Genomic DNA, 25759 nt, shown 5'->3' with positions numbered 1-25759 from the left:
CAATCAATACAAGTAAATGACAGGTGTGACTGTTATATTCAGTTCAGGCATGGCTGGAGACATCAGTTACATCCAATCATTTAGAAAATGAATGGATTTTAATACAGACTGAAGTTTTAGTTTGCCTGTCACTGCAGTAATAAACAGTTTGGTCTTGTTTGCTGCATGATGAATTGCCATATTGTTCAATCCTGTGTTTTCTATTGTATCCACAGAATGAATCAGATCCCCATTCAAGATTCTTACGGTGTGAAGATGCATCCAAGGAAACCATTGGTTTTTCTTCTCTTAGTGTGCGTCACTGCCATTGGAGTATTTTCTAGAGCTTCATGGATTTTAACTGTGTACCATGATTACTTCGTCCATCAGAATGCAAGTCTTTGTGCCTGTGACAAATGTTTAACGGACTATGATCCATGGTTCACAAAACTTATAAAAGAATCTCCTGAGCCCTTCTTATCAATCACAAACAATGTCTCAAGTGATGCGTTTAACTGGTGGAAGGTAAATGGCAACTTTTATATTTTAAAAGACTGGGTAATTGTTGAGTTATGACTTCTATTTCTGTTTCTATTAAGTGAAAGACTTTAATTTATTTTTATTTATTTGTAATTATTTACAGTAATATATTTAAAAATATGAATATTTACTGGAAAAAAAATAAAAATAAAACTTCTCTTCAGAAATTTCTCTAATGTCATAACTGATTTCAGGGGCAATAGCTGATGGGGAAAATAACTTCAAGAAAGTATTATAAATATACTTAGAAAGATTTTTTAAGGAAAGAACACATTCAGGAAAAAACTCTACATTGGTTGTATTTTTTGTGAGCCAAGCCTTGTCTTCTTATTTTAATATACTAAAGTATTCATTAGCTCTTTTGTAAGAATTGATTAGTTGAGGAGTCTTCTAATGCTTTATGTAACTATATTATAATAAGTAGGCATGTAAGTGTATCTGATTCTATTCTGGAAAGTTAAAAATCTGCTTTTGTTTTGTTGTCAGCGCATACAGACTGATAGACGCAACTACAGTTACTACAAAAAAACAGTGGACAAGGTGTTTCAGATCTTTCCAACCAATGTGCATTCCACAAGATCCAGCCCTGACCTCTGCAGAACTTGTGCTGTGATTGGAAATTCTGGCAACCTGAATGGATCACATTATGGATCAATGATAGATTTTCATGATATTGTCATAAGGTAAGCATAAAACATAATCGTCCATCTTTGTTAAACTCTTCAGGCATGTGTTCCTCTAAACACCTATTGATAAATATATTCTTTCCCTACAATGTTAACTCTACATAAATCATACAATATGTGTGATGAATATGTACAATATATCCTCTGTGCTATTTAGAATGAACCATGGCCCCACTGAAGGCTTTGAAAGAGATGTTGGAAACAAAACAACATACCACGTGATGTTTCCAAACAGTTTTAAAAATTTAGACAACACCACTCGTCTTGTGTTTTTTCCATACAAAATCCATGATTTAGAATGGCTCATGTGGTCCTTCACTCAAAGGTATGTGTGTATTACAGAGGTAATATCTCTACTTGGTTCTGTAACTGGATGAAAATGTCATAAACATATCATTTTGACAAATATCTGTAGGGACACTATTTAGAATGTACGACTACAAGAAAAACGTACCTTTGTTTTTACTATACAGTTGACTGGTGTGCACGGATGGTTGTGTCAGTGGTCCAGTCGAACACCAAGGTCTTACAACATAGACATGCCCTCAGGAAGTCTCAGGAGAAACTGGTCTCATATCAGGGTCATTCCAGAGATTCCCAGAGTGACCAGATCAGGCCGGATCACCAGACCACCAAAAAGACTGGACTAGAAAGATAGAAAGTTGTGCGTTGTTTCACAGGGCAAAATAATCCTTGCAGAGCTTTGGGGACTGAGGTAGTCTACCCTGACCCCTAGAGAGGAAGGACATTCATGCTCAGGGTTCATTGTTTTGAAAAAGGAAAGAAAAGAAAAGAAAAATAGAATGTCTACTGCTGGTGTTTTGCACTTCTGAAAAAAAGTGCAAAACCTCAACATAAAAATGGCAACCATGAAACGAGGGCGAGTCAACCGTGTTTAAGGGCAGCATTTCGTCTACTACATACTGTCCCAACAACTTCTTCTGCTCTCTCCCACTTACTGGTTTGTACCAAAGTCCAGCTTTTGTTGTTTGGGTGCTGGGGGGCCTCCTGCATTAGCCGCAGCTATGCTTTGCACCACCTGGTGGGACTTGCTCTGTAAGTTTGACTGTGCCATGCTGCAACTCCAAATGTTTCTTCCAGTCTGCTGTAGTGTTTTTGAAGCTAGATAGCGCTTCGTTGCCAGCACAGAGTGCACAGCCAACACTGATATTGTCATCTTTAGCTGACACAAACTCAAAATAGTACCTGTATTTCCAGCTAGAAAACGTGCATCTCTCGCCTCCCTCCATTGTTTACGTTTGTGTCGCTGTGTGCTATTATTGTCCTCATGCTGAAAATGGGACTTAATTGTCACATTGGCCAGAAGTCACTCCCTGAGATGGAAGAAGAAAGCAAAAATATAGCTTTTTACTAAGAAAATTATAAAAATAGTAACGCACAGTGACTTGGATAAATAACTTTAATCTGATTACTGAATTGCAAATAGTAACGTCTTAGATTACTCATTAATGAAAAAAAGTAGTTGGATTAGACTACTCTAAAAATAAAGATAACCCAAAGAGCTTCAGAAGTCTCCTGTCCTCCTCCTATGATGCCCAAGTGTGACATATTACATTAGCCTGCTTTATCCATTCCCAAACCAGTTTTGCCTTGTTGGAAAACTCAGTTGTGTCTAAGTTTCAACCATTTAGCTGTTGATTTGTGGTGAAGTGAAACAATTTGGAAGCAGTCTTCCTTTGTCATTATTGCATTCACTTTGTGCAATGTACTAGTATCATTGGGAGCAAAACAGCCCCAGAGCATGAAGCCAACATCACCATGCTTGACAGGTGGTACAGCGTTCTTAGGTTTGAAAGCCTCTCCTTTACTCCTACAAACATACCTCTTGTCACTGTGGTCAAATTCTCACCTAGAATTCTGTCCATAAAAATTATGAACAGAATCTGTGATGAAGGGCAGCCCTGGTGGAGTCCAACACCCACCATAAATGAGTCTGACTTACTGCCAAGCTCGTGGTGCAGTACAGGGACTGAATGGCCTGTAAAAACAGGTCAGACACCCCATACTCCCACAGCACCCCCCCACAGGAGACCCTATGGGACATAACTGTAAAGCATTACAAAAATACCAAAGCAAACTGTGACACATTTTGAAGTGTAGTTATATTTGTAAGTGTGGACTTAATCCATGTTATATCCAACAGCCAAAGAGCAACTGCTAAATCACGAATGAATAAGGATTTGGTGAGTAGTATGACTTATATTACTTATTCTGCATAGATCCAGCATATGACATGTCACTGAGTGCAAAAATATATTTTTATCACATTAAAGTCTATTATCTTTAACAGGTGATGATTCTCAGTCCAGAGTTCATGAAATATGTCCATTATGTTTGGCTAAACCAAAAGGGAAGATATCCATCCACTGGCTTTCTGACTTTGATTCTCAGCTTTCACATGTGTGATGAGGTAGTGGCCCAGTGCGTCCTGTTTCTTTGAGTTATGTTTTGAGTTCTGAGTTAGGACTTTAGGTTACTATGGTTTTCTGTTATAGTGTATCTGTTTTGTTCTCATGTCTTGGGTAGTTTTGTTTTGTTATATTTTTCGGGTTGTTTCTTATAGTTCAGTTTCTCAGTTTGTTGTTGGGTGATCTGTCTATTTAGTTATTTATATATTAAAGGTTTCTCTTCATTTATCGTCCTGTCTTTTTTTTTTCCCGTGTCTTGGCCCTTCTGTGTTTAGTTTCCCTTCCCGCTGTTTCCTTGTGTAATGTTTGATTCTGTTGCCTCCCTAGGTTTGTCGTCTGAGGGGCAACTGGCTGTGCCAACGTGTGGTGCTGTGGTAAAGAACAGCAAAAGGCACACACGTTGAGCTATCGTAGCTTCATAACAGGAAGTTTTATTCTTCACAAGAAAATCTATAAACATACCTGAAGTGTTACTAAACTGAATATAAACCAGTGGCCTTTCACTTTAGTCTCTTTTACAAAACATGGCTGTCGTGCTCCTGAGTCAAGACAATATGAATCACAAAACATTTCCACAACTTCATAAAACTATTCAATAGAGTCTCTTTGAGTCCATCAACAAATTATAATCACAATGTACAACAATAACTCATTCATTTTAAGGATAAACACATAAACACACTCATACTGCTGTTCTTAACTCGATCCTTTTAAATTACATGTATAAAAGACAGTAACACATTTGTTTTTAACCATTGAAACACCTATTACAGCATTAAGTGCCTGAATGAACTGTATTTTTACATACTTTTAACTGTTGTTCCATTTTGTTTACACAATTAATTAGCTTTGTTCATAAAACAAACACATCTAATGCTATAATGCAAACTATCAGCTATATAAAGTGCAATGCTCCTTTAATGGCACTTCTCTCTCATCAAGAGTCACTCATCGGCAGTCGCCATTACTCACTAAGTCACTTTACCATATTACATTACTGGTTTCAGTATTAAACCACAAAACTGTACTTTAACTAAACATAATAATCAGAAGAATAACATATGACTGTTCATAGAGTGCACATTGAATAAAAGTTTACATGTGAGTTCAGCAGTTTCTCATTTGGTTTTGGTTAGCTTCCCCACTCTACTCCACATTAGCCAAGTCCGCTAGCATTAGCATTGTTTAGCATACATCAATAACCCACGATTTACCCACCAATCGCTTCACAAACGGCTTCTTTTGCCGGCCTGTACAAGTCTCTCATAAACAACCTCTACACATATGGTCTGTATTGCACAGTCATTGTAAGGTGTTTTTACTGACCTGTGGTAAAGAATAGCAAAAGGCACACACGTTGAGCTATCGTAGCTTCATAACAGGAAGTTTTATTCTTCCTCTGTGCCCCAAAGCTACTCCATACCACGAGCGCGATACGCGCCCTCTAGCGTCCTGCTGTGGAATGGCACCATAATACATGAAACTGCACAGAACTCACAACAGTGCTTAAATGACAGTCAAATTCAGAAATATAGCAAAACAAAAAAACTTTAGGGGTGACTGTTTTTATCTTTATTACCGTTTGATACTTAAGTGAGATCATTTCAACCCTCTACACTCTCCCCCACTCAAAGAATGTCTCCTGACATTTGTTTCTATTTGTGTGGACTCGTCAGTGTATGAGAGTGTACCAGTTGTGGTAGTATGGTTGGGGATGGATGGGGTAAAAGGAGGATGGAAAGCCGGGATTGAACACATAGGGTTGGCTGGCTGAGAGGGAGTTCATGTCCGTTCTCCAATGGCGGTATGATGGCTGACCCAGAGTGTCATATGTGAGTCTTTCTGCTGGTCGCCCTCTCCTCTGTGACCTCCTTACATGGTCGTTTTCTCCTATGTTTCCTCCATCCATTTCATCCACTTGGTCAAACCTTGTTTTGACCAACTCCTCAGTCTCCACAATGTCCTGCTCTCCCTCAGATTCTTGCCTGTTAGCAGGACAGAACTCTCTGGCTGTTGCATTTAACTTGCGCTGACTTAGAGATTTCCGCCGTGGCATGACATTTTCCTGTTGCTGAGGACACTCCTGTAGAATAACAGGATCTTGTTGGCAAGGGTCTGGAAGTCTGTAGCATGGAATCCTGCTCCGGAGGTCACGATGGTAAGTATACTCATCTTCCTCATCCGAGCTACTTGTTGCTGTTTGGACAACATATTTTTCAGGTTGTTTTTGTCCCTTCCATCTGGTCTTTTCTTCCACGGGAAGTTCTTCCTCAAGACGTAGGTCGTTTACTGGCAGCAGTAGATTTCTATGCAGAACGCGCATGGTCTTACTTCCTCTCTCTGGCTGCACCTTATAGACTGGCCCATCTCCCACTCTCTCCACCACGCGATGTACTACCTTCTCCCAATAGGCACGCAATTTCCCTGGCCCTCCTCTCTCCGACAGATTTTTCACTAGTACCCTATCACCTGGCTGGAGAGTGACCCCACTTACACATCTATCGTACTGTTTCTTGCCTTTGGCTGAGGACTTAAGGCTGTTGTCTACAGCTATTTGATAAGCCACTCGCATCCTCTCGGCCCATTTTTGTACAAAGGTTTGGTGGTTACGTGCCTCAGTCTCTTTCCTTTGGCTAAACAGCAAATCGACTGGCAGCCGTGGAGCCCTGCCGTACAAGAGGAAAAATGGAGAGTATCCTGTTGCTTCATGTCTTGTGCAATTGTATGCATGCACAATCTGAGGCAGATGATCTTTCCATTCACTCTTTTTCTCTTTTTGTAGGGTACGCAGCATTTGGAGAAGTGTCCGATTTAGTCGTTCCACTGGATTGCATTGCGGATGGTAAGGGGTGGTTCGTGAATGTGCAATTCCTGACAGTTGTTGTAGTCTTTGGAACAGGCTGTTCTCGAACTCACGTCCTTGATCGTGATGCAACTTTTCTGGATACCCAAACCGAGGAATAAAGTCCTGAAATATCTTTTCAGGAGCGGTCTTTCCTGATTTGTACCTTGTTGGGTATGCCTGTGTGAAGCGTGTAAAGTGGTCGACAAGGACAAGGATGTACTCATACCCTCCTTTGCTTGGCTCCAGGTGCAAGTAGTCAATGGAAACTAACTCAAATGGTGCACTGCTGGTGAGAGATGCCATTGGAGCTCTTTTTGGAACACTGGGATGTTTCTGTTTTATGCAAGGGCATTTTTTTGTCACATAGTCCTCAATATCCTGTTGCATATATGGCCAGTAGAACCGTTCTCGGGCAAGATGGATAACCTTGTCCGAACCTACATGCCCCATGTCGTCATGCAAGCTCTTCAGTACCTCTGATTTGAGCTTTTCAGGGAGGACCAGTTGTCTGTTTTGATGTGTTTTCCGATAGAGTAGTCCATTTTCTACCTCTAGCTTGTTCCACTCATAGAGTAGTCTCATTGTCTGTTTACACATTGCTCTCTTCTCTTTTTCATTCGGAGTCCATGCTCTCTGCTTCAGAGACACAACCTCTCTAATAGCTGGATCTTCTTGTTGTGCTGCTCTGATATCTTTGGGTATGATGCTTGAGACACCGTCTGAAGGCACAGTATTTCCACCATCAACGTTTAATTGCAATGCAGCAATCCAGGGAACCTCATCATTTTGTGCCATTTTGGTTCCCTGCCACACTGCAGAGACCACCTCTGGTGACATTGTTTCTGTATGATCCTCTATCTGCTGCTGAAGGATCACTGGGTACCTGGACAACATGTCAGCATCCGCATTCTTCTTTCCGGGTCTATACTTGATATCAAAATGGAAGTCGGCCAACTCCCCAACCCACCTGTGACCCACAGCGTTTAGTCTTGCTGAATTCAGGATGTAGGTCAAGGGATTATTGTCTGTATAAACCGTGAAGGTTGGTGCATAATACAGGTAATCCCGGAACTTGTCGCAAATAGCCCATTTAAGGGCCAGGAACTCAAGTTTGCTAGAGTGTAGATGGTAATTCCTCTCGGCAGGTGTTAAGGTTCTAGACCCGTACCCAGTGACGCACAGTTTGTTGTTTTGGCGTTGGTATAATACAGCTCCTAGTCCTTCATTTGAAGCGTCTGTGTGTAGCACAAATGGAAGATCAAAGTCTGGATAGGCTAAGATGGGAGGGTTTGTCAGCATCTCCACCAACCTTGATACCAGATTTTCATGTTCATTAGTCCAAGTTACAGGTGTACGGGAGAGGAGTTGTCCTTTGTTCCCTTTGATTACTTGACCTTTTTCCTTACCAGACTGAGGTTGGATGGCACTGCTTGTCTCAGCTGGGCTCTGGAGGAGTTCAAACAAGGGTCTTGCCAATCGTGAGAAGTCTTGGATAAAGGACCGGTAATAACTCAGAAATCCAAGCAATGTCCGGACCTCTCCGACAGTGCGGGGTTTCTTATCTTTCAGGGCCAAGACTGCTTCCAAATCCTTCGGGTCGATTTGAATCCCTTCTCCTGAAACCATTCGACCGATGTATCAGATCTGTTTCTTGAAGAGTTCACATTTGGTGGGCCGAAGCTTGATACCATGTTGTCGCATTCGGTGAAATACTTGTCTCAGATGGTTCACATGTTCATCGAAGGTTTCTGAATAACAAAGGACATCATCCAAATAAGGCACACAGCACTCATCTCTGATGCCCTCTAACACTCCCTCCATGCACCTCTGAAAGGCGGCTGGAGCGTTAGTCAATCCGAAGGGTATTCGCACCCATTCGTAGAGTCCCCACGGGGTGCTAAAGGCTGTTAAGTGTCTCGACTCCTCACTCACAAAACCTCGATGGTATGCACTCCCTTGATCCAGGATGGAGAACCATGAATTGCCCCCCAGGCTGTCCAACAGATCTTGGATCCTTGGTAGTGGATGACGGTCTGGGATGGTCTCACGGTTGAGCTCCCGTAAGTCAACACAAAGGTGCAGACTGTTGTCCTTTTTCCGCACACACACTACTGGCGAGGAATAGGCCAACACAGATTTCCTGATCCACCCCCTGTTTAAGAGGTTTTGGATGTTGTCCTTTACCTCTTTATATAGTGGTCGTGGATGGAATTGTAGCTTTTCTGGACTGGAGTATTGTCGGTTGTGTTGATTTTTAGTTGTAAGCCAGGGATGCATCCAATGTGTCCTTCATCACGAGCAAACACGTCTGATTCCTCACACAGCAATTGCTGTACCTTGCTTTGGTCAGACTCAGACAGATGGTCTAAATTGACATCAGGGTGTCATTTTTCTTCACCCTGGGTAGTCCTGTAATTTCCTGTTCCCTCACTCCATCCATCATGGTTTGAACTTACTTGAGTAGTGCAGAGTAGAGGATCACTGAGAGGCTCTGTTGACTTCTGGGTAACTGAATGAATGTTCACAGGTGTACTTTCAACAATTTCCTCGATGAATCCCAAGACTGCTTTTGGAGGTAAGAAAACATCATGCTTTGTGGAATATTGGATTGGGATTCTTACAGTCTTAGAGGCACCAGCCAGTACATCAACAAGAGCAGGAAACAACTCCAACCCATCTGGCAAGCTACGCTCTATATCTGGCTCAAACAAAATGACTCCACCTCCAGGAAAGGCTCTAATTCGGCATCTCACCTCGCAGACCTGACTGCTGTGGATGGTGAGTCCTTTCTTTCCCACTCTCACTGTTGAGCATTCTGACTCTTCCTGGTGTGGCATTGTGTGAACAACAGAGACAAGAGTTTCAATGCTATTTTTCTTAATTTTCAAAGCCTCTGACAATAGATCCACTAAATTGGCCTTAGCAGTTTTTTTTTTACCAATATATTTTTATTGGGATTTTTCACTTTGCAAATACAAGCACGTAATTATCTAAACAGGTTCTCTTTGTAGTTATTACATGGTAGTAATTAATTTTACTCAACTTAGAGAAATAAAAATAAAGAAGTAAAGGAAAAAAGAAAAAAGAAACAAAAAAAAAAAAAACCCCACACAGCTTCTCAAAGACGGGGGTATTCAAGCAGATTACAAATTGGTCAAATATGAATATATACATCTATACAACATGGCACACCACAGGTTCCGGCAAATCAGAACTCAAACAAACCCTCTGTCAAGTCTAAGTCCTTAATAAAATTAATGAAAGGTCCCCAAATCCTCTCGAAAAGATACTGTTTGGATTTCCTAATATATGTTATTCTTTCTAGCGGCAAATTAGACGACATCTGTTTTAACCACTGTGTGGCACTAGGTCTGCTGATGTTTTTCCAAACCAAAGCAATACATTTTTTTGCAGCTAACGAGCTTATATCTATAAAGGTACGTTCTGATTTAATAAAGTTATGTTCCCGAGGGTATAAAGCTAACAGGAACAATTTAGGATCCAGTAGAACTTGTTTTGAGATAATTTTTTCAATTATATCTTTCACCTCTGTCCAAAATGCTTTGATTTGTCTACATTCCCACATGCAGTGTATTAAAGTCCCTTTAGAATTACATTTTACACAAAGATCTGGAATGTTATTATTGTATTTATTTAAATGCACAGGCGTAACATAGATACGCATTAGCCATTTAAATTGTAGAATTCTAAGACGGCTGTTTATGGACATTGTGTCAGTTTTAATTAAAGCCCTTTCCCAATCCTTTTCACTGATATTTGATGATAGGTCCAAATTCCAGTTTATAAGCTTATTGTTTGAGTTCTCTAATGAGTTGGAGATCAGGACATTATAAAAGTCTGAAATGATGCCCTTCCTTGATTTATTCCGAATCATTAACTTTTCAAGTAAGGTAAGAGGGGGCTTGTTAAGATTGTTGTAGTTTGCTTTAACAAAGCTTCTTATCTGAAGAAATTTGAAATAGTGCTTTTTATCCAGCTTGGCCTTAGCAGTTTGATCACTGTTTCCTGCAATAATCTCTTGGATTACATTGAAACCTAGTAATGGGCTGCTCACACCTGCTTGGCTCACTAGCATCGGAACATGAAGAGCAACTGAGCCATGTTTGCTACTTGTGATTTCAAGAAGGACTTCTATCCACCCATCGAAAGGTACGTCTGTTCCATTAGCTGCGGTGACTTTGAGTGGGTGGTCTTGCAGTAGGCTTTCCAATGGTTGAATTGGTACATTGGGTAAAGCTTTCTGTGCCCAAGACTTATCCACTATGCTTACCTGAGCCCCTCTGTGCAATAGCATCTTGAGTTTGACCCCATCCAAGTGGCATGTTACCATGCACCTACCACCAATCAGCTGGGCAACACGCTCCCTTCTGGACACCTGGTGTGGTTTGGTGGGCTTGGTAGATGAGATTTCCTCTTTGGGGTGCAGCTTCTCTGTAACGGGGGACTCTGCATTCTCTACGGTCACTGGTGGTCGCCCCCCAGTGACCTCACCGGGTTTCCCAACAGATTACCCTTCTGTAAGCAGCCAATAGCCCTGTGTCTCTCTTTTCCACATCAGAAACAGTGTGAGCAAGTGTCATTTCCTTGGGAAATACACTGGCGACATTTCCCTTTAACTTCCAGCTTGGCTGGCTGTTTTGGATGTGGCGGAGGCAGGTGAGTGTTTTCTGTTGCCACATTCACTACAGGTGTGAGGGCTTTCTCTAAACTCCTGGCCAAAGATGACACCTGTTCAGTCAGCTCCTGTATAGCAGTGCGGTTAGCTTGCACCTCGGCTTGCATCTGACCTGCATTTTGTCTATCACTATCCTGCTGGGTGGTGTTGACCCTGATTGTCTTTTGTTTATAGGCCTGGCCCAACCTAGCTTTCCTCTCTGTGTCTTCTCTCAGCGACCTTGTAATCACTTTGGGAATAAAGTCGTCAGTCACACCCATGTCTGAGATATGGGGTTGAAGGTCTCGTCTATTGAAAGTCTGTACCTCGTTTAGAAGCAAACATTATATGTTGTTTCACCCCCATCAGTCTGTACATAAACTGTTGTGGGCTTTCTTTGTCATGTTGTTTTGCGTTACTCAATTCATGGAATAATTCAGTACTGCTTTTATCCCTAAGGTGTGCTTTGAGGAAACGCTTTAGCTCAGCCAGGGTCAGGCTATCTTTAGTCATAAGCATGTCTTTTAAGGTACCAGGCTTAATTATCTTAAGCACGGTCCTTAAAATTTCAGCCTCTGAGAAACCCTTGGCCAGCCCTTCGTCTGTTTGCTTACACATACTATTAAAACTCAAATCAGAGTCCAAATCTGAGATGTGACCACCATGTATCTTAAAGTCTCTATGTGGTAACAATGCAGCTACATCAGTCAGTTTTATTAAACCAGTCACTGGATCAGCAACTACTGATTTTGATACTTTCTTACTCACTACTGATGCTACTACAGGTGGTTCAGTCTCTGATACCGAAGCAGCATCCTCTTCATCAGACGCTTGGTTGTGCTCAACAGCTACCTGTGCCGCTTGCAGTTCATCGATGAGGTCACGAAACACCAGCAGACGAGACATCCCCTGATCCTTGAGATTCTTCAGTCGTTTTCTTCTCAAGAAGTGATGAAATCAAAGAGCTCCGCCTAAGTGGCGTCATCACCAGGAAAATCGTCACCCCCTTTCTTCTTGGCAGGAAACTGCAAGTTGACGGAGCAAGTCTCTGTTGGCAGCACTGGTCAGCTGATGAAGTTGCTGCTGGATCTCCCACCGTAGGTCGTGTAGAGTTGCCATCGGTGGATAACTGGAGTCAGTTGCTTTGGTTGCTAGCTCTGTTAATCAGAGGGATGTGACTCCCATAGTTATTTGCTGATTAGCACCCATCCACCAGGGGGCGCTAATCCCGGATGAGCCCCCAAATTTGTTGCCTCCCTAGGTTTGTCGTCTGAGGGGCAACTGGCTTTCTGTGCCAACGTGTGGTGCTGTGGTAAAGAACAGCAAAAGGCACACACGTTGAGCTATCGTAAACAGGAAGTTTTATTCTTCACAAGAAAATCTATAAACATACCTGAAGTGTTACTAAACTGAATATAAACCAATGGCCTTTCACGTTTGTCTCTTTGTCTCTTTTACAAAACATGGCCATCGTGCTCCTGAGTCAAGACAATATGAATTACAAAACATTTCCACAACTTCATAAAACTATTCAGTAGAGTCTCTTTGAGTCCATCAACAAATTATAATCACAATGTACAACAATAACTCATTCATTTTAAAGATAAACACATAAACACACTCATACTGCTGTTCTTAACTCGATCCTTTTAAATTACATGTATAAAAGACAGTAACACATTTGTTTTTAACCATTGAAACACCTATTACAGCATTAGGTGCCTGAATGAACTGTATTATTACATACTTTTAACTGCTGTTCCATTTTGTTTACACAATTAATTAGCTTTGGTCATAAATCAAACACATCTAATGCTATAATGCAAACTATCAGCTATATAAAGTGCAATGCTCCTTTAATGGCGCTCCTCTCTCATCAAGAGTCACTCATCGGCAGTCGCCATTACTCACTAAGTCACTTTACCATATTACATTACTGGTTTCAGTATTAAACCACAAAACTGTACTTTAACTAAACATAATAACCAGAAGAATAACATGACTGTTCATAGAGTGCACATCTAATAAAAGTTTACATGTGAGTTCAGCAGTTTCTCATTTGGTTTTGGTTAGCTTCCCCACTCTACTCCACATTAGCCAAGTCCGCTAGCATTAGCATTGTTTAGCATACATCAATAACCCACGATTTACCCACCAATCGCTTCACAAATGGCTTCTTTTGCCGGCCTGTACAAGTCTCTCATAAACAACCTCTACACATATGGTCTGTATTGCACAGTCATTGTAAGGTGTTTTTACTGACCTGTGGTAAAGAATAGCAAAAGGCACACACGTTGAGCTATCGTAGCTTCATAACAGGAAGTTTTATTCTTCCTCTGTGCCCCAAAGCTACTCCATACCACGAGCGCGATACACGCCCTCTAGCGTCCTGCTGTGGAATGGCACCATAATACATGAAACTGCACAGAACTCACAACAGTGCTTAAATGACAGTCAAATTCACAAATATAACAAAACAAAAAAAAACTTTAGGGATGACTGTTTTTATCTTTATCACCGTTTGATACTTAATCTCAGAAGTGAGATCATTTCAACCCTCTACAATTCCCTCAGTCTGATTTTCTGTGTTAGGTCTGTGTGTGTTAGGTTTGGTCGCTTCCTGTTTTATTTTGACAATCTTGTGTTCCTTGTGCATTGTGTTTAGGTTTACTTCACCTTGTCTGATCGGTGTATTGTGTTCAGCTGTGCTCTCACCTGTTGCCCATTCCTTCATTATCCCTCTGTGTATATATTGTGTGTTCTCACTCGTTCCTTGTCGCGTCCTTGTCTCTGTATGGTCAGTGTTGTCGTCACTGCCCTGCTGTGCGCTTCATGTTTCATGCTACGTTCTTAGTTCATGTTACGTTCTTAGCTATGTTCAAGTTCATGTTTAAGTTTAGTATTGTGTACTGCTGGCACCTGTCCAGCCTCACTTTTTTTTCAATGTTGTTAATAAAGTTTAACCTTAAGTTAAACTCTGCCTCTGAGTCCTGCTTTGGGGTCCTCTGCTTTGCCTGCGCTAGCAGAATGTGACATTAACCTTTATTTCTTCCTCATTTCCCTTCTACAATTTAATATTGAATATTTTTATTTCTAACTTATATGTTTATTATCTTATAATTTATTTAGCTTATAATTTTATAAACTAATAATTAAATTTATTTGTTATCTTAGAATTTTATACTGTTAGTACATACTCAACATACATATGTACTAACAGTACATATGTCCTCAACATACATATGTACTGTTAGTACATATGTATGTTGAGTATTTTTTTTCCCCCTTTACTCTTGCCTTGATCAGACTGTGTTAGGATATGAGAGGTCCAGGGGATGGGTGGGGAAGGTGCTTGTTCATAGAAGAGGTGGTGAATTTATGAAATGTACTGCAGATTCTAATGAAAACAGATGTATTTTGGCTTGGATTTAATAACATTTTTGTGGGAAAAAACAAAACAAAACAAGCCCAAATGGCAAATCATTAACACTGCACTAATGTCAAACATGGTAATGAAATCCACAGTGCCTATAATCTATAGCGATCATTGAGTCAAATCCATCTACGATTAATTGTCTTCATTTTTGTGTCTTCAGGTTAGTGTGTTTGGATTTGGAGCAGACAAAAATGGAAACTGGAACCATTATTATGAGCCACTCAAAAACAAACGTTTGAAAACTGGACACCATCCTGGAAGTGTGGAGTATAAATATATTGAGAAACTTCATGAGCAAAAAAAAATTAGTTTTTTCAGAGGATGGTAATCTTTGCTTTCTGTTTGTCTCTCCCATAAGACCCTACAGTGACACTGGTGTCACAGTTTCGCATGTCAAAGAAATTTCCTTGAATAAGTTTGTAATTTAAAAGATTTTTTTTGTTCTTGAAATTGTGTATAGATTTTCCTCAAAAGACAAATGTGAATCAGCTCTTATGTGTTAAGATGAGCAGCCTCCAGAACTTTAGAATTACTGTACTTTATTGTAGTAGATCTAAGTAATCTTGTGTGTTTTTGCTTATTTACATACATGTTTCTTACTTGTGTGTTGAGCACCACTGGTTATGTCTGGAAAAGTTTGCACAGAATAAAACCCTGTCAGTACACTACCACAGCACAAAATGTGCTGTCCATTTTGTTTAGAAAATGGTTTTCCTCCTCCCTGACTGCTCCATTTTCAACATCTTTTGTCTAGTACAGTACTGGTCAAAAGTTTACCCTCCCGTCACCCTAAACTGGTTGCAGCAGATAGCTGCCCCTTACTGGTTCTGCTGGAGATTTCTTCCTGTTAAAAGGGACCTTTTCCTTCCCACCATCACCAAGTGCTTGCTCATGGGGGTCGTTTCGATCGTTGGGTTTTCTGTGTAATTAATCTGTAATTGTAGGGTCTTTACCTTACAATATAAATCACCTTGAGGCAACTGTTTGTTGTGATTTGGCGCCATATAAATAAAATTGAATTGAACTGAATTCACTGATTGGGTGAAATTGGTAGTTCCCCCACAATAAACTGCGAGTCCCTGAGAGCAGTGGGGTATATCTGTCTTTGTGTTCAAGTCTGTGGGTTTACTGCAAAACCTCCCTGGAAAGTGTTTTGCTTCTTGTCTTCTGAGTTTGTCTTTTTCATGAAACATTCCTGCACTTGAAGTTGCATTGCAAGTGGCCATTTTTATCTTTTGTATAGCGTTAGAGATCATTTAAAAGTATGTTTCAGAGAGTGAATTTTTGCCACAACAGGAAACTGAAGATTTTTGCTTTATTGCAGTAGAACAGATGTGTAGTGAGCTTCTTTTAAGATTAAAGTAAAAAAGCTACTTGCAGATGCTCATTTGTCACAAGTGGTTACATGTTCTATTTAGCAGAGTTTTACACTGAATGCCCTTCCTGATGCAACCCTAAAGAGGATTTGTATCTTCATCTGGAAATGGCCCAGTGACCTTTCATTGTTAAGCTAACGTCTTGACCACCACACAATGTAGACATTAAGATCACTGTAATAACTGCTAAATTTAGCCTCACACCATAAGTATAAAATATTAGTATTAATATATACTAAAGTAATATTACTCTTAACAGTGGCCATTTTCAGGATCATTATATTATTGAATCATAATTTGATCCTCTGTTCCATAATGTATTCCTAATTTGATTGAGCTACTAGTTCTTTTGATATCAGTCTGGATGTTGGTTGTTGAAGAATCCATAGGTCCCACATCCTCTCCATGTAACCCCTTTCCCTGGGATTACATATGTAGTAGCATTCCAACATTTTCTCATTGCGTGTGCACTTGTGCCATATCCTTGTTCCAGTAGCCCACATATCAATATGTCCTGTTTCCTCGACACCTTGTTACTCCGGATGACGTCCGTGCCAGAATGGCTTCATTCATCTCGCAGTAATAAGATGGCTTGGGCAGCATGGTAACATGACTATAATTAGCTAATACAGCTGGGTCAAGTGACAGCTTTTCAAATTATGCTTTTCCCTCTCCAGCTTATGGGTTATCTGCTTTAAGTTGTGAGTTTGGTACTATGGGGTCTTTAAGATAAGGTTACTCAAGGCCTTGTATGTGAGAAGAAGGATTTTAAATTCAGTTCTGGATTTAACAGCGTGCAAATGGAGTGAAGCCAATATGGGAAAAATATGCTCTCTCTTTCTATTCCCTGTCAGTACTCTCTTTGCAGCATTTTGGATCAACTGAAGTCTTTTCTGGGAAGTTCTAGAGAAATATGATAGTAATGAATTATTAGACATGAATAATCTTTTTAGCATTATTCTGAGACAGGCAGTTTCTAATTTTAGAAATATTGCCCAAATGGAAGACAGCAGTTCTACATATTTGTTTATATGTGCATTAAAGGACATATCCTGGTCAAAAATGACTCCAAGATTTCTCATAGGAGGCCAAGGTAGTGACATCTAGAGTATCTGGTTAGACATCATTTTTCGGAGGTTTGTAGGGCCGAATACAATAACTTAAGTTTTATCTGAATTTAGGAGTAGGAAATTAGAGGTCATCAAGGTCTTTAACCTTTAACCTGTTAACTGGCAGCATCAAAATCACCTGAAAAAAAAAACTACATAATGCCCTCTGGTTATTATTTGCTCTGGAAAATCCATTCCATAGCCTATTAACTGGCCAAGTCCGGTCTCTGGGATGTATGAAGTGAAGTGGATTTTATATGTTAGGCTAGACCCTCCCATTTTGAGTGACACCTCATTCGGCCAGTCATGTTAAGAAATGGGTTTCACAGAGCCAATAATAACCAGAGGGTGACATGTAGCTCTGTCAGGTGATTTGGTGTGTCCAGTTGCATGATTGGCCGAATGAGGTGTCAGTAAAAATGGGAGGGTCTAGCCTGCCATATAAAATGATCTACAAATGTCCCACAGCCAGTTAAGAGGCTATGACATCACTGCAGTTTAACTAATTAGTGTGTCATCTGGGTTCATGGATAGATAAAGCTGGGTATCATTTGCTTAGCAATGAAAATGTATGATATACTTTCTAATAATACTCCCTAAAGGAAGAATGTATAATGTAAACAGAATTGGTCCTAGCACAGAACCCTGTGGCATGCAATAATTAGCCTTAGTGTGTGAAGAAGACTTCCTGTTTAAGGGAATAAATCGGAGTCTATTAGACTGATATGATTCAAACCACTGCACTGCATTAACTTTAATTCCTATGGCATGCTCCAACTTCTCTAATAAAATGCAGTTGTCAACAGTATTGAACGCTGCATTGAGGTCCAGCAGGACAGAAGCTCATTTGTAACCTTCACTCATGCTGTTTCTGTACTGTGATGAATTATGAATCGTGACGGAAGCTGTTTTTACAACTAATCCCATTACAACATACTAATTTAATAATAGATTAAATAGATTAAAGTTAATGCATGTGCCGTCAGTCATCCAAAATGCATGACATGTCTGCCTATTGTGCCTATTGTGCCTGTAATCTGTCTGTCAAAAGCTATCAGTAATGCTGCTGTATCCCATCTATTTTTGGTCATGCCCACCACCTCCATTACTATACTGACTTCTGTGGAAAGTTCCAGAGTGAAGATAGGATGTAATTCAGAGGGAGGAGGCAACTACTGCACCAGAGAGAGAGGCGGAGGAAGTGGTGTGCAAGCAGGGAATATAAAACTGTAGTGTGAGTGAATTTAACTGTTATTGCCTCTGATCCTGCTAGTGTGCGGAGAAGAATTGGATTTTATGGTTCACAGCCTGAAGCTTCAGCAAGAGAAAAACCACTGACCAGCTGCTGTAAATTTAAGAACTGTGATTGTTAATTTTTGCTTTTTTGATTTAACCTGAGTGGAGTTGAAGGACTTTGTATCGAGTCACTAATTCCTTTTTAGATCATTTCGGATTATCAGAAAATCAGAAATCAGCACTAGCCTATGATTGATTAGTTAGGTAAGAATGAGGTCTGTTTGATTTAATATTTTGATCGATATTTTTTGATTGAGCTTTTGCTCTGCCCTTGCTAAATTGCTTAAAATTTAAATTGTGGAAATTTAATTTTTAACCCTTTCCAGAACAGTAAAGCTGAAAACTGGTGTGTGACTATTACATCTCTTAATGGTTCTCATAGGTTGTTCTAATCCTTCCTTAAAAGTAGCAGATCCCTGGAGCCTATTTGTGTTGTGTTGAAACAGAGACACATCTAAACGTTGCAGGACATCGGCTCTTGAGGCCCGAACTTGAGGATCCCTGACCTAGACTGAGCTGAGCAGTGCTGAGCTGACAAATGTTAACTTTATTACAGTTGCTGGATTAGTATCTTCTTATCTTCTAAAAGAAATGTCCACATTGCGGAGGTGATAAGAAGCCTTGAACTTTAAGATATCTATTCTCTAGTTTATGTGTGTGAAACAGTTGATATGCCTGTATTTCACTGATATTTTGCTCCTCTGTTGATGACTAAATGCTGTTTTGGACTGCAACTCTTCTTTGGCTTTAGTCCTCCGTGTGAATGGGGTTGTGTTATGCTCAAGTCGAGGCCAGGTATAACAACTACTCAGTAATACAATGTCTGATGATTGCTGTGTATAAATATCTACAGTAGAAGGAAACGTTGCAGTTAAAAGGAAGGTGAAATTGATATTGATGCTTTCTGAGTAATGTAACTGACATCATAATTATGATTTTGATGTATGTATTTATTAGTGCCACAGTAAAATGAAAAGATCAATATTGTTTTAGAATGAAAATAAAATAGCAGAAAATCTCAGTTTGCATTGCAAGTGATGCATTTTTTTTTTTTTTTTTTGCCAACTGGCATAACTGGTGGAAAGAGGAAATAACTCACTTATAAATAAGTTGTGTAATAATTTCAATAGGCAGTGCTGAAAGATTATTCTTTCTAGTTTATTGCTCTTTCTGTATTTAGCCAAATACATTTTACAGTTTGGGCAGAGGTTACGTAAGTCATCGTGGCTGTTTTCCAAACAATCCCAATTCCAAAAAGGTTGAAATGCTGTGTAACCCCTTATTTGTTTTATATAATATGACATAGAAAATATATCTGTTTAAATATTACTATTTCATAAAATATAGCAGCTCATTTTGAATTTGATGGCAGCAATATGTCAAAAAAAATGTTGGGATGGGGAGAATAAAAGGCTGAAAAATAACAGCTGGAGGGATATTTTGCAGTTAATTAGGATAATTGGCAATGGGTCAGTAACAGGACTGGGTATAAAAAGAACATCTTAGAGAAGCCCAGTTTCTCAGAAGTAAAGCTGGGCAGAGGTTCACAAATCTGCAGAAAACCAGATGCACAAATTGTGGAACAATTTCAGAATAATGTTCCTCAACATAAAACTGTGACAACTATGAATACCCCATCATTTACATAATATCATCACGAGATTCTGAGAATCTGGAGAAATCTCTGTGCACAATAGGTAAGGCTGAAAAGCAATACTGGCCTTCAAGCAGCACTGCGTTGATGAAACAGGTGTTTGGCAAAGCTACTTTTGCCAAACACTTTTTGATGAGATCTGAAAACGAACCATCCGTTCATCAGTCTTCTTAGCAACTTTTCCAATTTAGGGTTGTGGGGAGGCTAGAGCATTCCTCATCCACCCTGAGGTGAGAGGCAGTGTACTTCCTGGTAATGCATTCATGCCAACAGGTGTCAATAAAGCTGCAATCATGGCGTACAGGTGCTGGTCATAAAATTAGAATATCACGAAGAAGTTGATTCATTTCAGTAATTCCATTCAAAAAGCGAAACTTGTGTATTATATTCATTCATTACACAGAGACTGATATATTTCAAAAGTTTATTTCTTTTAATTTTGATGATTATAACTGACAACTAACATTTGAAATATATCAGTCTCTGTGTGTAATGAATGAATATAATACACAAGTTTCGCTTTTTGAATGGAATTACTGAAATAAATCAACTTTTTCATGATATTTAATTTTAGCACCTGTATAGCTTCAGCATCTACCCACCTAGTTTCAGCTCACTTACTGCCATATTACTATTTTGCATGCCAAAAAATGGTGTCAAAGTTCCACAGTTTTATGAGGATGGACAATTGCATGCATACTACAGTACATGCCAGTAGTAGCTGTTATTTATTGGTATTGATATGTTATTTATTCATCTGATGTAGCAATGATTTGTTTTTATGTTACTGTGAATACTGTTCCCATATACTACGATAGAAAAAAACCCCCTGAAATATTTGTCTTATATGTCTGAAAATCTACAATTATTTTAGCCATAAAATAATATTTACTAGACCTGGATGACTGAGAACCTACGCAGACAAGGCACACATTTCTTTATTTTTTAGACTGCATAGTAAGCATGATAATTCATAGTTTTTTTCTTTCAATAAAATTAAAATTAAAACTTGAGTGAGATTTGAGGGAAGACTGTCACTACAGTATATATATTACTTCCTTCTACAATTATCACACACATAAAAAAAAGAATTATGTGAGGTGAAAGAGACATAAGAAATACTGTGAATATTAAGTGTTCACTTTATTAATCTTCAGACAGTTGAACAGTTTTATTGTAGTTTGGGAATTAGATTTGAAGAGCTTGCAAATACCAACAGAAAGAGTTGAAAAACATTCAAATACAGTGGCCGTTGTGTAGCTACCTGCTTGGCAGGTATAACAGTCTGGCTAGAGTCAAGAGCACAGACACAGCGCACACAGAGAACTGGATGACATGGATGAGGGAAAGATGCTGTTCCCATTATTTTTCTCTGCATTTCAATCAATACAAGTAAATGACAGGTGTGACTGTTATATTCAGTTCAGGCATGGCTGGAGACATCAGTTACATCCAATCATTTAGAAAATGAATGGATTTTAATACAGACTGAAGTTTTAGTTTGCCTGTCACTGCAGTAATAAACAGTTTGGTCTTGTTTGCTGCATGATGAATTGCCATATTGTTCAATCCTGTGTTTTCTATTGTATCCACAGAATGAATCAGATCCCCATTCAAGATTCTTACGGTGTGAAGATGCATCCGAGGAAACCATTGGTTTTTCTTCTCTTAGTGTGCGTCACTGCCATTGGAGTATTTTCTAGAGCTTCATGGATTTTAACTGTGTACCATGATTACTTCGTCCATCAGAATGCAAGTCTTTGTGCCTGTGACAAATGTTTAACGGACTATGATCCATGGTTCACAAAACTTATAAAAGAATCTCCTGAGCCCTTCTTATCAATCACAAACAATGTCTCAAGTGATGCGTTTAACTGGTGGAAGGTAAATGGCAACTTTTATATTTTAAAAGACTGGGTAATTGTTGAGTTATGACTTCTATTTCTGTTTCTATTAAGTGAAAGACTTTAATTTATTTTCATTTATTTGTGATTATTTATCAGTAATATATTTAAAAATATGAATATTTACTTTTTTGTAAGAATTGATTAGTCAAGGAGTCTTCTAATGCTTTATGTAACTATATTATAATAAGTAGGCATGTAAGTGTATCTGATTCTATTCTGGAAAGTTAAAAATCTGCTTTTGTTTTGTTGTCAGCGCATACAGACTGATAGACGCAACTACAGTTACTACAAAAAAACAGTGGACAAGGTGTTTCAGATCTTTCCAACCAATGTCCATTCCACAAGATCCAGCCCTGACCTCTGCAGAACTTGTGCTGTGATTGGAAATTCTGGCAACCTGAATGGATCACATTATGGATCAATGATAGATTTTCATGATATTGTCATAAGGTAAGCATAAAACATAATCGTCCATCTTTGTTAAACTCTTCAGGCATGTGTTCCTCTAAACACCTATTGTTAAATATTTTCTTTCCCTACAATGTTAACTTAACTCTACATAAATCATACAATATGCGTGATGAATATGTACAATATATCCTCTGTGCTATTTAGAATGAACCATGGCCCCACTGAAGGCTTTGAAAGAGATGTTGGAAACAAAACAACATACCACGTGATGTTTCCAAACAGTTTTAAAAATTTAGACAACACCACTCGTCTTGTGTTTTTTCCATACAAAATCCGTGATTTAGAATGGCTCATGTGGTCCTTCACTCAAAGGTATGTGTGTATTACAGAGGTAATATCTCTACTTGGTTCTGTATCTGGATGAAAATGTAAACTTATCATTTATAATTTTGACAAATATCTGTAGGGACACTATTTAGAATGTACGACTGCAAGAAAAACGTACCTTTGTTTTTACTATACAGTTGACTGGTGTGCACGGATGGTTGTGTCAGTGGTCCAGTCGAACACCAAGGTCTTACAACATAGACATGCCCTCAGGAAGTCTCAGGAGAAACTGGTCTCATATCAGGGTCATTCCAAAGATTCCCAGAGTGACCAGATCAGGCCGGATCACCAGACCACCAAAAAAGACTGGACTAGAAAGATAGAAAGTTGTGTGTTGTTTCACAGGGCAAAATAATCCTTGCAGAGCTTTGGGGACTGAGGTAGTCTACCCTGACCCCGAGAGAGGAAGGACATTCATGCTCAGGGTTCATTGTTTTGAAAAAGGAAAGAAAAGAAAAATAGAACGTCTACTGCTGGTCTTTTGCACTTCTGAAAAAAAAAGAAAAGGGAGAAAGGAGACAAAACGCTGGTTACTTGAACATTATGACTGTTCAAGGTTATTTATAAGTATATTTAAAAGTTTGTCTGAGAAATGTGGTCAATCAACTGAAAGGAGGGAGATGTAGCAGGAACAGAGATGTAGTAAGAACATAATGTGCATACCATGTTGTGAGGGGACACATTAGGGGATGGACAGTATGTAAGAGAGGGCACTGTGGATATAATAAAGATAAAAGAAGAAGTCTCCTGTCCTCCTCCTATGATGCCCAAGTGTGACATAGTACATTAGCCTGTTTTATCCATTCCAAAACCACTGAATGGCCTGTAAAAATAGGTCAGACACCCCATACTCCCACAGCACCCCCCCACAGGAGACCCTATGGCACATAACTGTAAAGATTACAAAAATACCAAAGCAAACTGTGACACATTTTGAAGTGTAGTTGTATTTGTAAGTGTGGACTTAATCCATGTTATATCCAACAGCCAAAGAGAAAGTGCTAAATCACGAATGAATAAGGATTTGGTGAGTAGTATGACTTATATTACTTATTCTGCATAGATCCAGCATATGACATGTCACTGAGTGCAAAAATATATTTTTATCACATTAAAGTCTATTATCTTTAACAGGTGATGATTCTCAGTCCAGAGTTCATGAAATATGTCCATTATGTTTGGCTAAACCAAAAGGGAAGATATCCATCCACTGGCTTTCTGACTTTGATTCTCAGCTTTCACATGTGTGATGAAGTAGGTTCATGAAGCAGATATCATAATTCATAATTACAACATTAATTATCAGGTCCACTAACAAGACCCTTTTAATTTAGAGAAATACAGAACACGAGTGATAACCGCATTCTTTACATTGATTTAACCTGAATGCAAGTAGCATTAATTAATCAATCAATTACAAGTAACCATTCATTTTCATTTCCTCATGATTTCCCTTCTACAATTTCATGTTGAATATGTTTATTTCTAATTTTATTTATTTATTATCTTTTAATTTATTTATCCATCCATCCATCCATTCACTTCCGCTTATCCTGTTCAGGGTCACGGGGGGGCTGGAGCCTATCCCAGCTGACATAGGGCAAGAGGCAGGGTACACCCTGAACAGGTCGCCAGCCTGTCGCAGGGCTAACACAGAGAGACAGTCAACCATCCACACTCACATTCACACCTATGGGCAATTTAGAATGGCCAGTTAACTTAACTGGCCATTCTAATGGTGCATGTCTTTGGACTGTGGGAGGAAACCGGAGTACCCGGAGAAAACCCACGCAGACACGGGGAGAATAATAATTTATTAGTCTTATAATTTCATAAAATAATAATAATTTAATTTATTTGTTATCTTAGAATTTTATATTGTTACTATATATCTATGTTGAGTATTTTTCCCCCCCTTTACTCTTGCCTTGATCAGACTGTGTTAGGATATGAGAGGTCCAGGGGATGGGTGGGGAAGGTGCTTTTTCATAGAAGAGGTGGTGAATGTATGAAAAGTACTGCAGATTCTAATGAAAACAGATGTATTTTGGCTTGGATTTAATAACATTTTTCTGGGGAAAACAAAACAAAACAAGCCCAAATGGCAAATCATTAACACTGCACTAATGTCAAATCCACAGTGCCTATAATCTATAACGATCATTGAGTCAAATCCATCTACGATTAATTGTCTTCATTTTTGTGTCTTCAGGTTAGTGTGTTTGGATTTGGAGCAGACAAAAATGGAAACTGGAACCATTATTATGAGCCACTCAAAAACAAACGTTTGAAAACTGGACAACATCCTGGAAGTGTGGAGTATAAATATATTGAGAAACTTCATGAGCAAAAAAAAATTAGTTTTTTCAGAGGATGGTAATCTTTGCTTTCTGTTTGTCTCTCCCATAAGACCCTACAGTGACACTGGTGTCACAGTTTCGCATGTCAAAGAAATTTCCTTGAATAAGTTTGTAATTTAAAAGATTTTTTTTGTTCTTGAAATTGTGTATAGATTTTCCTCAAAAGACAAATGTGAATCAGCTCTTATGTGTTAAGATGAGCAGCCTCCAGAACTTTAGAATTACTGTACTTTATTGTAGTAGATCTAAGTAATCTTGTGTGTTTTTGCTTATTTACATACATGTTTCTTACTTGTGTGTTGAGCACCACTGGTTATGTCTGGAAAAGTTTGCACAGAATAAAACCCTGTCAGTACACTACCACAGCACAAAATGTGTTGTCCATTTTGTTTAGAAAATGGTTTTCCTCCTCCCTGACTGCTCCATTTTCAACATCTTTTGTCTAGTACAGTACTGGTCAAAAGTTTACCCTTCCGTCACCCTAAACTGGTTGCAGCAGATAGCTGCCCCTTACTGGTTCTGCTGGAGATTTCTTCCTGTTAAAAGGGACCTTTTCCTTCCCACCATCACCAAGTGCTTGCTCATGGGGGTCGTTTCGATCGTTGGGTTTTCTGTGTAATTAATCTGTAATTGTAGGGTCTTTACCTTACAATATAAATCACCTTGAGG

General features: G+C 39.2%; 2 protein-coding genes across 2 annotated transcripts; both read left to right on the top strand.

Annotated features, from left to right (window-relative positions):
* The first annotated feature begins 216 nt into the window (after positions 1–216).
* On the top strand, positions 217–14918 carry LOC115788526 (CMP-N-acetylneuraminate-beta-galactosamide-alpha-2,3-sialyltransferase 1-like). Its single transcript, XM_030741583.1, has 6 exons — positions 217–504; positions 1006–1202; positions 1363–1530; positions 3370–3409; positions 3517–3636; positions 14751–14918. The coding sequence occupies exons 1-6, from the start codon at positions 217–219 to the stop codon at positions 14916–14918; spliced, it is 981 nt and encodes a 326-aa protein (XP_030597443.1).
* A 3538-nt stretch (positions 14919–18456) lies between these two features.
* On the top strand, positions 18457–25313 carry LOC115788523 (CMP-N-acetylneuraminate-beta-galactosamide-alpha-2,3-sialyltransferase 1-like). The gene is made up of 7 exons (XM_030741579.1): positions 18457–18575; positions 21621–21909; positions 22186–22382; positions 22548–22715; positions 23718–23757; positions 23865–23984; positions 24943–25313. The coding sequence occupies exons 2-7, from the start codon at positions 21622–21624 to the stop codon at positions 25108–25110; spliced, it is 981 nt and encodes a 326-aa protein (XP_030597439.1). The 5' UTR covers positions 18457–18575; position 21621; the 3' UTR covers positions 25111–25313.
* Positions 25314–25759: the final 446 nt, after the last annotated feature.

Source organism: Archocentrus centrarchus, chromosome 11 (genome assembly GCF_007364275.1).
Source record: "Archocentrus centrarchus isolate MPI-CPG fArcCen1 chromosome 11, fArcCen1, whole genome shotgun sequence".
Lineage (NCBI taxonomy): Eukaryota > Metazoa > Chordata > Actinopteri > Cichliformes > Cichlidae > Archocentrus > Archocentrus centrarchus.
This window is presented reverse-complemented; position numbering and strand designations above follow the sequence as displayed.